Here is a 16,500-nt window from a genome sequence, read left to right as displayed (position 1 = left end):
TGTGTTTGTAGTTAAAAAAGAAAAAGAAACATATAATGGCATTAAATTCTTGTTTAACGTTTGATATGAAAAAGAGCAAATCAACAAAATCTATATGTACCTGGAGATTCTTCAAGTGAATATTTTTCCTCATAAAACAGGAACTTTAATAAGTCCAAATGAAAATAGTTGAAGTGTGATAATTCTATTGGGGAAGGGGGAGCACTCAAGGAAATATCCCTCTAATGAACTGTTTTTATTGACTCAAAAAAAACAAGTGGTATATTTCTAACCAATTTTCGGTGTGAAAAGGTATTTTTCATTATTTAATCTGTCTTTTGAGAATGTAAAATTTTTTTATGGGCACATGTAACATTCTTTGACATGCAAATGTAATGTTCTTAGACATCAAATGAAACACACTTCAAAGGTATTACCTATATTACCTATAACACAGATTTGTAATTTATTTTCCCTTCAAATGTTCCTAGAAAATTATGTCTTGGATATTAGTACTAAGCATGTCTGGGTTCAGTTCTTGAAGGGTTGATGGATGTTCTTGAAAGTTGAAGAAACAAAACTGGGTAAATGTTCCTAGAAGTTTACCAAACATTCTCTGGTGTTGGGTGAATGTTCTTTGAAGTTCAGAAAAGCCAGTGTTTAGGACCAGGGCTTTTTTTCTCATTGAGCTCACTGGAGTTCCGGCACCTTTTTTCGACTGATTTTCCAAGTCCATAAAAGTCTGTGAAGGGGAACATCTGTTAGTGAAAATGACAGCTCAGCCTGTGAGTAGAGGCTGTGCATGCGTGTTTCAATACTGGACAGTGGCTGAGCAGCCTAAGTGCTTAAAAAGTGTCATCACGTGCAGCGTGGGCTGCGTAACCTGTGACAACATTTGAGGAGAGCCGGTTGTTTAAAAGTGCCTGACAATTTCCTCCCGACACAGTGATTCAGAGAATTCTGCTCACGGTGCAGTGATACATGCCGGCTCGGTTGTGGAAAAGGTAAAGGAGAATTACAACTCTAAAGCCCTCATAAAATCTTTCCTTACTCTCTTTTCCTCATATACCACTGCATGGAATGCTCTCTGGGGGAAAGGCCTGGCACAGTATCTGGAGGAGGCGGAGGGGGGAGAAGGATAGTGTGTGGACTTACAAGATGTGAGTTCTGGCACCATTTTTTTTACTAAAAAACACTGTTTAAGTCAATCCCCATTTCCCCAAGTTTTGGGGAGACAAATTCACTTGAATGATTCACTTGAATGGTTCACTTGAATGATTCGATGTTCTTGGGTAAAATAAAATTACCAAGATCTCCCATACACTTTATAGGAGTTTGACTCAAACATTTAGTACACTGAACTTTAAAGAACATTCACTTAACATTTAAGAGTGTTTGCCCAATTAAAAAAAAAAATATTAGCCAAATCCTCTACAAACCAAACTTGGGAATGTTCACCTATCTCTACGATCTGCAATGTTATCATTTGATCCCACTTCGTTTGCCCTAAACAAATGCTTATTTGCCACCAAAAGTATTTAATTTTAATATGGTCAATCTACAGCAATATATTAATTCAACTCAGGAACATTTGATTGCTGCTGTTCACAGAACTCCCAATAATTTACAAGTAGCCATGACTTAATGTGCTAATGTTGCTTAATCTTCACAGAACGCATATAGAAGCACTTTCAATAAATGAATCACTATGTGAATAGGAAATATAGTCTTGAGTACCCTACTTCTGCATTTTGCAACATCAATCATTTAATAGTTTGTATACATCGTTCTCAAACCATGTTACTGCAGTGCATTCTTCTGACTAGTGTCTTTATGTGCATTATCCATGCAGTTATACTTTTGTGCAATCATGGTTAATAATTATAATAAGAAATTTAATAGAAAGTGATAATTTATGTAAGCCTTTAAAAATTGATAGTGTAATTGGTAGTTGTTAGTGCAATCAGTAATTATTGGTAATTCATGAAGTTGAATTTGATTCAGACGCTCTAAAATACCTTACTGTTTATTATTTTACTTTTATAAGGGATAGATAGGGGAATAGTAAGCTTCTTGTTAGATACACAGCAACAGATACAAGATATACAGCTATAGCAAAATTAGATTGGGGTCTAACGTGCATTTCCAAGAATATACTGTAGGCCTTTCACCAGGTGCAGTAGAACCTGTCTCTTGCTTTATTTTTCCTTTAAGTGCTCCTCTGCATAAGCTAAAATATTTGCAAATACTTAACATGGCTTTGAAATGTTCACTACCTGGCCTCTCTAGCTGAATGCACTGTAAAGTAATTCACTCTCCATGATCATCATGGATCCCAACAAAAGCTTTATAGTGGAGTTGGTTTGAAACAACTTTCGGTTTGCTGCTTCTCCTCTTCCACAGGAAGCTCTATAATAAAACACATCCTTATCACTAACCACAAATTATATTCAAACCTGCATAGGTAGTTTCAATGTGATTGGTGTTTGGTGATTCTTAAACAAGGAGGATTGCTAATTCATCACCCTTTTAACCCTGATTTTTTTGCAAGTATATATGTGTCTGTTTAGAGCAATATGTTAGGAATCCAGGCAATCATGATTGATAAAGTGTATGATTTTTGAATCTTGATATATTCATATATTCAAGTGAGTACACACAACTCAAAGTTTAAAGATTCACCTGCTTTTCAAATCAAATGACTCAAGCATGGGCAAAACACAGATTTATTGTAAAGCATTTATTATTTCAAAATGCAGCTGATTGATAGGGGTAACCCTTACTATTTCCCATATTAAATATATTTGAGTGTGCTGTAATAGGTTAACATTCATGTTACTTGTCATTATGTGCTGTGCTTGGTTATCGTAACCATCTACAAATATTAGCCTTCTCACTTGGATTAGCATTCTCACTATGCCTTTGTCGTAATGTTGAATCTCAGCTTCCTGCAATAATGTGCATGATAAAGGAGAATCATTTGACAATGTGAAATGGTGCAGATGGTAATCCTACATTATCTAGTTTGCCATCTTGAAACTGGCACCTAAATAGCTGTCCCATGTGTCTGTGTAGTAAATGGTATGTTAATTTCTATGAATGAATGGACCTAAGGAGTACTTAGACCTGATTATTATGTTATGTGCTGATTTCCGAGGTCAAAAAGTGGAAGAGTTATTAGAACAGATTGCTATAATTGTTAACAGTGTTTCATTTCGAAATCCTATTAAAGTCTAATGTCATAATTACCCTGACTTTCACTTAGGAAGACGAAAGGGAAAATATTCTGCATACAAGAACATGGAAGAAATCATTTCAAATTGTAGTTAAATATATGGTTGGCTTTACTGGAACCATACATTAAAAAAGTCAAACATTCTGTAAAGGGGTTTTGCATTTTCAGTATGGATGAGGGAAACCTGTACACTTACCCGGTGGCTAAGTTCAACTTGATAATTGTTTTACTGGTATCAAAGCTGTATCTCAGTCCATACTGAAAATGGTTATATTTCTGCAGTTAATCTGCATTTTCTTGAGGAATAACTAGATTGAACTGTTCACAAGAAGTGACGTGAGTATCAAGCAGGGATCCTGCTGCTTATCAGTCTATTTTCCATACATCTATAAATCATTCTAAGTTTAGGACTGAGCATCACTCAAAACCCTAAAGGTAGCCAAACACTGGTCAATATTGATTAGGTCTTAAATTTGATTAAAAAACTTGAATTTAATGAAAATCTAATAAAAATGAGGATGTACTCTGAATACCTTACTTGGCTCTGCTGGTTAGTAAATAATACAGCAATGATCATTAGGGGTAGAGCCACCCCTGCCAACCATCAATTAATAGAAGCGCTTCCCACAGTGGGAGCACTTTAAAAAAAATGAACGAACCTTTATTCTTCTGATAGATATTTGATCATATTTCTATGTGCAGTGCTGTATAATATGTTGGCGCTATAAAAATCCTGTTTAATAATAATAATAATTTCTATTACAATCTGATCAAAACTGGTACACAGCAGTAATCCCTAGTAAGCATTATATATCAGAGAAAAATAAATCATATACCAACATACATTGACCAATGTCTGACCAGCTTAAGAGCATGCTCATGCCAGAACATTTTAAAACGTTATTCCAGAGCACTAGAATTTTTTGGAACTGCCAAGAGATTATAAAGGAAGACAAAAGACGTGGTAATCCTACACGTATCAACTTGTGAATCAACGTGTGAATAAACAGATATTGTTTAGGAGAAAAACCTGATGAAAAAAAATGCTTTTTCATTTTGCAGCTCAAATATTAATGATTTAATACAATTTTGTGCAGGTCCCAGTAGGTCTTGGTGAACAAACCAGTGTAAGCAAACCAAGAGGTGCTTTTCACTTTTGCATCAATCTGCAAAAACAACAAAGCATACATTTTTATACTAAATTAGGTAAAACATTAACTTGGCAAAATGATTGGGCTGCAGTCCCTTTGTAAATAAACCCTATTATTCAAGATTAGTGACTCAAGCCTCCATCTTTCTCCTACCCCCCCCATGCCTCTCACCAAGGTTTCAAATAATTTCTTAGAGTAAGTAGACCCTGTTATTTTCTCTCTTTACAAAACCTATAGTGCGTGAAACATCTAATGTCAGCAGTGTATTATTTACACAAAGCACATATTAAATACATAAATGAAAAAAAAAACTGTATTCATTAATACCGTAATAATGTATGAATTGAGTGACAGAAAGATGAACTAAAGAATCTGCTGCCATAAGGGTGCTCAGAGTAGACCTGTAAACATTATTGAAATACAGCAAATTCAGGTATTTTGCTCTGCCAGACAGTGCTCTGCTGTGTGAAAAAATCTCAGAAGTTGATGGGCAGAAATACAAATTCTTTGGCATGTAATACAACTGCCATGGGTGTATTTCATCTGTGTACTATCTCTTTGAAGTTGGAGTTCAGATTTAAATATTTGTGTTAAAAAAGATTTCACATGTGCGTAAAACATCAGTAAACATAAAAGACAATAAACATAGCTTCATCATATTCACTTAGTAGACATTCAGTGAATGGTCTTCATTCTTTTAGTAAATCAGCCCCAGTGTGTGGTGCGGTGACATCCACATGCACACAGATGTTCAAAATTATCCTTTGTGCTTAAACACCTCTTAAAACCATTTTTTTTTATTTTTATGCATCAGAGCATAATTAACAGTAAATTTATACTTTGTATAAAACAACAGTTTAATGTCACGAGGGAGCCGCAAATAAGGAAGCAATTACAATATATCCTTACATGTATGACTAATGGTGCTAAAGTCATTTAGAATACCATACAAAATGATACTTCACTCAACCACAAACCATTCAATATTTGCTAATTATGACTACCAGTTCCTTTGGATACTGGCACTCCCAGTAAGCTTTTAAATATATATTTATTTATTCCTCTTTCACAGAGACTATTTGAAGCCAAACAATGTCCTCTAGTGGCCTATAAGCACAATGAAGTCACAGCTGGAAATTGCAGTTACAAAACAACATAAAAAATGTCATATTCATCTGGAACAAAATGTAACATCATCTTGATACTTAGGGACCAATGTCATTCCCAGATGCAATTGCCAGAGAAAATGTTGCTGTAAATGTGCACAGAGTTTGCACAAAGATTTTTCTTTTTTTTTCTTTTTTTGTATGTGTATCACATCTCTGCATATGTAGTCTAGAGATTTCAATTTTCATATAAAACACATGAAAATATGTAATTGGCTTCTTTTTTACCACTAGTACCAGATGGAATGGCACAGTGTTTATCAGAATTACATTTAAGTCCCTGTTGTTCTATGTATTACTACACTACAGTTTAAATTAACTGTATGGAAAACAAGCTTGTAATATATTGTTGTTGTTTGCTTTTTCTATGATGCAGATTAGTTTACCAAGGAAACCAAAGTTGGATTAGAGAAATCTCTAAATTATGTTAATTTTGACATACAGAAAAGAGGTATTTAAAAAATGTCACGCTATGAGCATAGAGAGACAATCCAAACTGTGTGCACTTGTCTAGTGATACATATAAGATCAGAGGACTGGCTAAAAAATGTATACATACAGATCACTGAAATTAGAATGTTAGTTTAGTTCTGAGATGGAGCTCAAACATGGAGCCTGATGGTAAATACGGGTGAAGCATTTGATGTTGGTACAGAATGTGATGAAGGCCTCAATATTAATCAACAGACAGCATACCCAGACATAGCTTTATGCCAGTAAAGTGCACTTAAATAAAAGATGAATTGTAATTTTTTTAATTCCTTTAACGACACCCTGTAACTAACTATAACACGCAGCAAAACACAAGGAAATCAAGCATTGCAGTGCAGGGTTTGCCTTCCCATACATTTGTTTTTATTTTCTTGCACTGTGCCTTTGCTACAAAATGCAGCCACTCAATTTCCTAGCATAGCCCTGTGCCCACTTGCATACAATGACCTTCTCCTATTTTGGGAGCGTCTAATTTCTATTTATGCTGCCAGGGTACTCTGGCCCTACCCTGTCATCCTTACATATTATTTTACGTGACTGCTGGGAGGAGCAAAGCCTAATGCTCTATGGTGCCAATTCAATAAAAGTTTTGAGTCTGCTGGAGATGCTAATGATATCAGGAACCAGCAGCAGCCGCATGGCTTCTGAATGTCTACACAAGCAAGGCATTTATACCTAAATATCCTGCAGTAAATTAATTAAATGTGCACAAAATGAACTTCAACAGGGGACACCAGATTGACAGCGGCAAAAAAAGAAACTATTCCCCAACCATCACCAGCATTTGACCTTGGTAATGAACTTCCTGCACTTTATGATTGCATTGGAGCCATCAGTAAATATTCCATTAATCCAAGTATGCGGAACTATGTGTTCTCCTCCAAGACGCAGTGCTTAAGTTAGAACAGCCAATTGGCAAACCCCAAACTCTGTCACCTGTTAAAGAAGATGAAGATATTGGCCCTGATTTATGAAAGTTCTCCAAGGCTGGAGAGAATACACTTTCAGAAGTGAAGCTGGGTGATCCAGAAAACATGGAATGGATTTTTAAAAATCATTTGCTATTCGCCAGCAAATGTTTTAAATCCTGGACCAGATCCACTCCAGGTTTACTGGACCACCCAGCTTCACTGATGAAAGTGTATTCTCTCCAGCCTTGGAGAGCTTTCATAAATCAGGGTCTCCAACACTGAGCGAGCTCTACACTATACTGCACAAAGTGTAAACAGTACTAAGATTTCATTCAAGCAAACCCATGAAGCAAAGGTGGACTGTGTTGAAGGTGAGTATCAATAGGTGGAGATTCTTTTTATAAGATAACCTAACACTTTACACATATATGTAACATAGTTTTCTTACATAAAATAATGTTTCCAGATTAGAAAGACTAATTTAGTAAATCCTTTCACTATAATACATTAGTGTTAGTCATATTCTGTCTATGCTATTTAAATATGACTTCCCTTTCATACTCCCCTTAGATTTGCCACATTGGGCATGACATACTAAAGATCTCCAAGGCTGGAGAGGATACACTTTTGTCAGTGAAGCTGGGTGATCCTGCAAACCTGGAATGGATGTCTTCAAAGTCATCTGCTATTTGCTAGCAAATGTTTTGAATAATTAACCAATTAATAGATTTTTATTAATATTAATAAAAATAATTAATCCATTCCATGTTTGCTGAATCACCCAGCTTCACTGAAAAAAAGTGTATCCTTCCTAGCCTTGGAGAGTTTTAATATATCAAACCTAATATGTTGTATAGTTTTTTATCAAGTGTAAAAATGTAAAATGTTTCCTTACATTTGACCACTTTCTATAGACAAAATCATACAGAATTAGGCATGTTTCAGCCACCAGTGATTCCAGTGTTAAACAATCACAATCAATTATTTTCAATTATTTGATATTGATACCTAGCTCTGTGTAATGTATCTGCAGTTTTTATTTTTTTCCCCATTACAGTCTTGACAGCTGTCTTTACAGAGACAGATCCCGGAGATCATTGCAAATCTCTGATGTTACAGATTCATGTCTTGTTATAATCAATAATCCAATCAATGGCTTGGGACCTCTAGAGAACTTTCCTAAACCACAATTGAATTAATTGTTTTGGAACGCTGTTATTCTTCTGGATGTTTGAAGTATTAAGTTGTTGACACTTTTCAGTTGTCTTACTTGAAAATGTCATGTTAACCAAACTGAACTATTAGCATTGACATATCTGTTTAATTTTACTAATGGTCATTTGAACATTGATTTTGCTATTGTGTTCTGCAATGCACTGAATATGGATATATGTCAAATTTGTTTTTCAGTATTTGGCACACTATTAGTTTCCAAATAACAGCCAGTGGATGTTTTTTCTCTTTTTTTTCAAAAAGAGAAATACACTTTGTACAGCAATGTTGATATGTTACCAGCTAACATTGATATGTTACCAGCTAATGTTAGCTAATGTCAATACTGAGGAACTCATTTACTATTAGTAGCCTCTGTTCCACAAAGCCTTAGGCGGGTACACATGTCAGATGATTCTGGGCCAATAGTCACCTTAGGGCTGATATCGAACAAGAAAGTGGCGTGTGTACAGTGCTCATTGTCCAGACAGCCGTCCTGAAAGATCCACGGAGGAGGATAATAAAAGGGGGAGAGGGCAGCAGGGTGCCACTTCGTCGTTCTCCCCCCTCCCCTCTCCAGAAAACAGAACTCGTTTATGCATCTTGCAGTCTTTGAAAGTTGTGAGTCATGGAATATCCTTTGCAACAACACTTATTGCACACCTGTACCCAGCCTTAGGATTTTTTAAAAATATACAATAACTTAATAGATATTAAAAGAAAAGCATCCTGACAGTTAAAAATAAAAAAAACCGAAAGAACATAAAAGACTGTCAAATCCCAGCACTTTGCAGATAAATGAAGAATTTTGGTATTTAGCTACATAGGTTAATAAAAAAAAAACATATGTCTGTATTTACTGTATAGATAATCGAATTTCATAAGGTGATAAATTCCTCGTAATCTTTCTCATAGTAATGAGGAGTCTTCCATGCATCTTTTTAATAATGTTACCTATCTTTTCAATCTTTTTAGTTCCATAAAAAAAATTTTGAACCGTTACCCAACCCTGCACTAGATTTTCTAAATTGGGGTCTTACTAAAGCTTTGTAAAAGAACAAGATTATTTCCTTATCTTGAGTCTGTGTCCCTTTAAATACATGACAGCATCTTGATTGTTCTAAAAGCTACAGATTGACTTTGCATGCTGTTATTAAGTCTATGATTTACTAGAGCACCAATATCCTTTTCCATCATTGATTAACTCCCACTAGACTGTATGGTGCATGCATGTTTTTAGCCATCAAATGCTATCTTTACATTTACAGCCATTAAACCTAATTTGCCAAGTATCTATCCAATAAGCGGTGATCCAGGTTAGCTTGTAAATTAGAGACATCTAGTGGGGACTTAATTCCACTACATAGCTTTGTGTTATCTGCAAACTACAGAAAATGTACTTTTATTAGTATTGCTTCTCAACAGCTAAAAAAGTAATAACCTAAAACTAAACCACTAACAACCATGAACCATTTGGAGTATAAATCAATAATCACAGTTCTCTTAATGTTGTTTTAAGCCAGCTTTCTTTTTATTTACAGACTAAACTTTTTAATCCAATAAACCTTGTAAACATCAGCTGCCTGTGGTGGAGTCAAACATTTTAGCAAAGTTCTACTTTTTCTTTATCCACAGCCTCCCCCTTTGTCTTGTTTTGTACTTCCCCATACACAATATAGTATAGTTATTTTACAAATTTTGTCTATATAAGTATGTGCTGTCTACCCAACATGATAATTCCTTGTATGTATGTAAAATTAAATATTATTGGTTCCTACAGGATCCTAGTAAAATTGTTAAATCGTTTTTTGTGGTACACTCTTCATATTGCATCAGGATCCCAGCTTGTATCAATGGCATTTGTTTGTGATCATTTAAACTTTAAACTGGATTCTAAGGTTAAATCTTATTGAGCTGCATATGACTTGCATCAAGCAGCTTTTGCATTCTCATATTCTTGCAAAATGCAAATCCCATCTGCCATGAACAAAAGCCCATCAAAACAGGCTTATGGTTGTGTGGATTTAAAAGCCTGGTAAAGATAGACTATCATGAGTGAACTTGTGTGATCCAGCAAACCTGGAATGGATCTGGTCCAGGATTGAAAACATTTGCCAAAAATTAGCAAATGATTTTAAGAAAAGTTTGCTGGATCATCCAGGTTCACACATGATAGTCTATCTTCTCCAGTCTTGGAGAGCTTTATTAAATCAGGTCCAGTTAGATTTTCTAATAGCCTAGTGTACCCTCCAAGGGAAACAATGTCAATAAGTGAAACAAAAGTCAAATTTTAGGAAAAGGCAGACAAGCAGGTGTTAGGATTACAGAAAAGATTATGAAGGTTTTCCCTGATTGTCAATATTTGTGAATTTACAATGACTGGCACAAGGACGGAGTACAGTGCTGAACATATTTGCACATAATGGCAAAACATTTGGCACTGGCAGCAGAGTTTTCTTATGCTTTAAGAGGCCAAAAACTCCAAACACCACTTGAAGAACAAAGAGTTGGGAACATAAAAGAGAAATTAGAAGGGGAAAACTTTGCAGTGAAAGTATCAACTAAGGACCATGTGTGCAGATGAGTTTTGTCATAACGGGCAAGTGTGCACATTATGCCCAAAGCTCATCTTCATGCATGAAATTTTGTTCTGCTTTACAATTACAGTAGCTGAGAAGACTGGGCATTATTTTTGATTTTACAAAAAAAGTCTTTTTATCTAGTTATTGCTGTCTTACCAAATTCGGTTGCATTTCTGCTTTTATACCTTTTTAAAACAATAGAGGACAGTAGTTGTGTTATCTTGAATTAACCAATGCACATATAAGTCTCTCGGTACCATTTAAAGAAAGACAAAATGTATTATTCAGTACAAAACAGGGCAACAGGGATGTAAACAAACGTTATCTATTGTAGGTGGAATCGAGTCTTTAATCTTTAATTTACACGCATGCTGGAAGTAGTTGAAAGCTCAAATAAAGGGTAAAGACAACAACTTGAAAAGTGCTACTGTCCATTTATCTAATTCATTACTGTGATCAATGCTTGCTTTCTAGGATTTGTAAACATAACAAAAAAGAAACAATGTTAACGTTTTTCTTTTTCTGTCTTCCAACAGGCAGTTCGGCTAACTTAACCTGTAGAGCTTTCTTTGGCTATAGCGGTGATGTAAGTCCTTTAATATACTGGATGAAAGGAGAAAAATTTATTGAAGATTTGGATGAAAAGCGTGTCAGAGAGAGTGATATCAGGTAATATAAAGACATATGCAAAATATATATATTGCAAAAAAGCAAAAACAAAAATGGGCTCTATTTATTAAAAAGGGAATCTGACATTCCCTCAAACATTGCATGATGGGATTCATTTCCTGGCACTGAAATACATGGACATGGAAGATTCTCCGCCAGGGAATGCTTGATGAAATGTCTGATTTCTTGATTTATAAATAGAGCCCAATGTGTCCCACACATGTACTTAATGATCCCTTTAACATAATAATAATTTCATTTTTTTAAATGACATGGGCTTAAATACACACATAGGCTGCCCTGTGTAATTAGAAATATCTTTAAGTGATTCCAGACACTTTTTTGATCTGTATGCATAGAATCTGTATATAAGTACAATTAAACATTTTTAAAAGCCAGCAAATCAAACAGTTACATTTAGGTCATCATCCCACAGTCACCTTTCCATCACCCCAAATACACAGTTTAGCTGCAAGGAGCAGAAGAAATTCCCCTTGAAAGCTAAAAGTAACTTAAAATAAAGCATAATGTTGGGCATGTGACTCCATGTGGCCCCATTGGGCTATCACCATTCTGAATGTCCATAGCTCTATATGAACTATATAGAGCTATGGACATTCAGAATGGTGATAGCCCAATGGGGCCACATGGAGTCACATGCCCAACATTATGCTTTATTTTAAGTGTTCTTCAAGAGCTACAGAGAGCAGCAAAGCTCAGGTGTGCTGCACGTTTTGCTGCATCATGCAACATATAATTCTGATATACAGTATTTACACATAACTTATATATAGCAAACAATGTATTTTACTGTGTGCATTTATTTGTTTTAATGTACATTACTTGGAGTCTCTTGAGATATTGCTTAGAAAAAATTCTCGTATTTGCATCATATGTTGTAAGTATTGTAGTAAGTAGTTTAAGAACCTAACCCAAGGCATTTGCTACAGCTGAATTCACCTGTAGACTAATATATATATAATGAATAAGGCATATTCTGTATTATCATATATGGTCTTCCATGCATATATAGTTTGAAATTAACAATATTACCAAACATTAATAATATTATTTACATTATTGTGTGTGCAAAGCCAACAACATTTTATAGTACAGAAAAGTCCAAAAATCCATGCCAGCCAGTTTTTATGCTGTCAGTGCCATGTAAGATTTTTCTTTGATTCCTCCCTCAGAGATGCAACAAGAAGTGATAGAAAATGGGAATTATTTTCTAAGACAGTTGCTCTTTACAGATTAACCATAACTAGATATAGGAACTCAGAAAGCAATAAAAACTCAACAGGGGTTCCAACTTTTCCCTGCTTTCCGGCTACAGATACATATATTCATATAGCCCATATATCCCCTTTCACTGTTTTATTTTGTTATACATTGCTTGGTGAAAGCTTTAGAAGAAAGATAACCCGTTACAAGATATAAATCTGATTCTGTGACGCTCACCCATGAAACAAACAAGCTATAAATATCAAACATGGATCATAAAACGTAACCTACAGGATTGAACATGCACTTTAATTTTATTTGTTTCCGCTGCCCACTGCTAAACTTCCCAGAAAATGCATCCCCTTAGCAGCACAAATGATTTACTTTATTTACAGCTATTGTAAGAGTTGGATTTCATTTAGAAATTGTGAGACTGTAACAAATACAGCACACACATCTTGTTTCTGTTTTCTTTTTAAGAGTTCTTAGGAAACATCTTGGAGAGCAAGAAGTATCAATCTCATTAATATTTGATTCAGTTCAAGATTCTGACTTAGGAAATTACTCCTGTTATGTTGAGAATGGGAATGGAAGACGCCACGCGAGTGTACTCCTTCACAAAAGGGGTAAGAGTTCTCAATGTTATTATTAACATTAGTGTTGTTTTAGATGGCTCCATTTCTTTTCAGAAATATACTATTGATGCTATTGTCCTTATTAAAATAATTTCCCCTACTTCCTGGGTTCCTCATACAATGGTCCTCATTTTCCAAAAGGAAATAGACAAGGGCTGGGAAAAACTGATATGAGGATGCGTAATACACTTCTCTAGGACAGTTCCTATTCATCAGCCATAAGTGGCACACATGCAGGGGGAATACAACAAAGAGATGTAATCTTTTTTGACTGGCATACCACCTGGAGCATACCTTGGAATTTTTTATCTTAACACAAAATTGACTTCTAATATCTAGGGTTCCAGTAACCAGATAAGATAGATGCATGGCATTACTGAAATCTGAGAGAAGAGCAAAAAGTTTGTTCAGGTTATTCAAAATATATCTGGGTTTATTCCATCTAAAGGAAGATATTTTTTGTCAATAAAATATATGATTGCCTCATGGAATCAGGAAGGAAGGAAGATTTTTTTCCCCTGTTGGAGTAAAATGTACCAGGGTCTTTTTTGCCTTCCTCTGGATCAACTATGTCGATAGGTTTTATATCTGGGATATGTTTATTTCCCTGGTGGTTGAACTTGTTGGACATATGTCTTTTTTCAACCTTACTTACTATGTAACTATGTATGTAACTATGAGAACATTGACAACAACTTCTGGAAAAAACCCTAAAGTATTCTTTTAAAAAAAAATGTAAAGATGCCGTTAGTGCACATATATAACAATCAATACACAAACAAACATTTTAAATTTGTATATTTTGTACAATCCATTGTATTTGGCAAAACACAATTGTTTTAGAAGATAAGCTTTCCTGATTACAATTTTTATTATTTGAAAATTTAAATGTATTACATATCAAATTTATAGTGATGTTTCAGGGAAAATGTATTTGGCTTTAGGAGTAAGGGTTTTTATTTAGAAGTCACTATAGAAATAGAAGGAGTTAGCCCGGAAAACACAATGTATTGTATCTAATTTTACTATATGATGTGTTTAAATAATAGTGGAGCCTAGTAGATCCTTTCAAAGCTAACCACACATCTGTTTTCACATCATATTGGCTCCAGTTGGGAATAAAGAAAACCTAAATGGCAGTGAGATACAGACAGTGACACAGGAGGAGGGGAGGACTCTGCCCAGAAGAGCTTCTAATCTAAGAGGAGGGGCAAGTATCACACAATAGGAGGGGGATATGGAATGGTGGGAAGTAATGAGGGTTTTAGGAGACAGAAGAAGATGGGTAGGCAGGTTTGAAAAGATGGGTTCTGAGTGCACTTTTATAAGAATATATCACTAATCTATCTCTAATGGGCAATAACTTAAAGCACTGCTTCCTCTGACTGCTGCCTTTATGAGAACTGAAGTGCCTGAGAACCAGGGAACCTCAAGTGCAAGGATCTACTTGTTTCTGCTATTTATTTTGTGCAACTGTGTTTTCTGTATTCCTGATTCTTTTTGTATATTAGATCAATCATCATCATCATCATCACACATCATCAAGGTTAAAAGGGCAGCTCTAACAAAGGGAAACAAGACTTTTCTTTTCCCATAAAATGCCCACTACCGCACAGCATAGAATAAGGCATGATTGTGTCAATCATGGGGCAAATGTCCTCTACAAGAAATACTAGTGACTTTTCCATTGGCACTGCTTATCTTTTTGGGCCAAGCTTTCAGAATTCACATTCTCTTTAAGGAGAGCTGTACAAGTTGAGCAATTTGCTTTTCTGAAAGCATACAGCTTTTTTTAATAACATGAAACTACTTTAGACTGCACATGTTTATAAATGTCAAGGGAGAGAAAGTACAATACACAGAATTGGCAGAATGGTGAAAGTAATATCTTTTTGCCTTTTTAAAAAATTATACTTGTTAAAATTAAAGACATGCAACTAACAGTATTCATAGTAATAAAAAATACCCCTGTTGTTTAAAAAAAATCACATAAATGTTCTGAAAAAAATATTTCTTTCGATTTTTTTATTTTTCAAGACACCTAGTTTAAGAATATTACATATTTTTTTAGCTATGCTACGTTGAGCTTACTTATCATCTGAGGACAAAGCATAGCATTTATTGTCCCCTTTCATTGGGATGAAATGTGTGGTATTTTGTGAATACTCAGTGAGACTTCTTTTTAGGATCCACACAAGAAAAATGACAGCACATCAATTAGAGTTGTTTAATTCTCCAAAGAAGATGGCCATACAAAACACAATTACGGCAACAGAGGAGGTTGATTTGTATTCTTATGAATCTGCTTGTAGTAAACATAATGCAGCATTCACTGTCTTTGGACTTATTACATGAAAACCACAGGGAATGACAACATTTCCCACTTGAGCTCTTCATGTTTATTTGTCTGCAATTGTATTAAATCTAATCCCACCAAAACAACTCCTGAAAGGTTAGAAGTTAATGGCTATACATAATGGATTTTGGTTCAAAATTACTGCAAAATGCAGCTGTATCCCAGCATTCTGTGTACTCATTTGTTCTAATATTCATATTTCAAGCTATTCTCTGTAGAGTCCACTTGTCCTAAAACATTCATGTGATAGATATGTGCATGCAGTTTAGAAAAAAAAAGTTATTATAAGTCCATCTGCTGCTGGGGGAACAAAATATTAATATTAAACTTCAGTGAGAATTTTTATGGAAAAAAATAATATTCAAACCTTAAGATAAAGTCAGTTTAACATAACATTGTGCTTTAATGGAACAATATTAGTCATTCACTAACTTTCTAAAATGTTACACACATTTCTTGCTAAATGAATTTTTGAATAAAATTAGGTGGAACAGTAGTTCCTAAAAACCTTTTTGCATGCAGAGAACAGTTATACAAGATTCACAAACCGTGTCTGTTCATATCCTATTCTCTCCAAAAAGAGTAATTAGGTTGTACGATGCACATCTGTCAACAAGTTGAGGTTGTAGACATCCAGTATCTGAAGCAGCAATTGGTACTTCAACATTATAGGGACATTTCTATAAAACATAAAACAAATATATAAAAAAGGAAGGGAAAAAGAAACAAAACATATAGACATCAGTGTTCTCCCCAGAAATTTTTTTCAGCCGGGTGGTAGGAAGCTGTAGCCGGGTGGTAAAAAAGGGTGTGTGGCAAAACACGGCAAATTTAGTGCACCCAGTTGTTTATGCCATGGGTAGCCAGTAACCTCTTATTGTTTCAGTG

General features: G+C 34.9%; 1 protein-coding gene across 1 annotated transcript in view; it reads left to right on the top strand.

The window, feature by feature from the left end:
* IL1RAPL1 (interleukin 1 receptor accessory protein like 1) overlaps nucleotides 1-16,500 on the top strand; it is a 794,786-nt gene that overhangs the window by 742,611 nt on the left and 35,675 nt on the right. The window contains exons 7-8 of the mRNA XM_072427846.1: nucleotides 11,265-11,397; nucleotides 13,102-13,247. Coding sequence (XP_072283947.1) covers nucleotides 11,265-11,397; nucleotides 13,102-13,247 — 279 coding nt within the window. The remainder of the gene's footprint in view (nucleotides 1-11,264; nucleotides 11,398-13,101; nucleotides 13,248-16,500) is intronic.

The sequence above is a fragment of the Pyxicephalus adspersus genome, chromosome 1 (genome assembly GCF_032062135.1).
Source record: "Pyxicephalus adspersus chromosome 1, UCB_Pads_2.0, whole genome shotgun sequence".
Taxonomy (NCBI): Eukaryota; Metazoa; Chordata; class Amphibia; order Anura; family Pyxicephalidae; genus Pyxicephalus; species Pyxicephalus adspersus.
The sequence above is the reverse complement of the archived record's forward strand: the minus strand, read 5'-3'. Positions and strand labels throughout refer to the sequence as shown.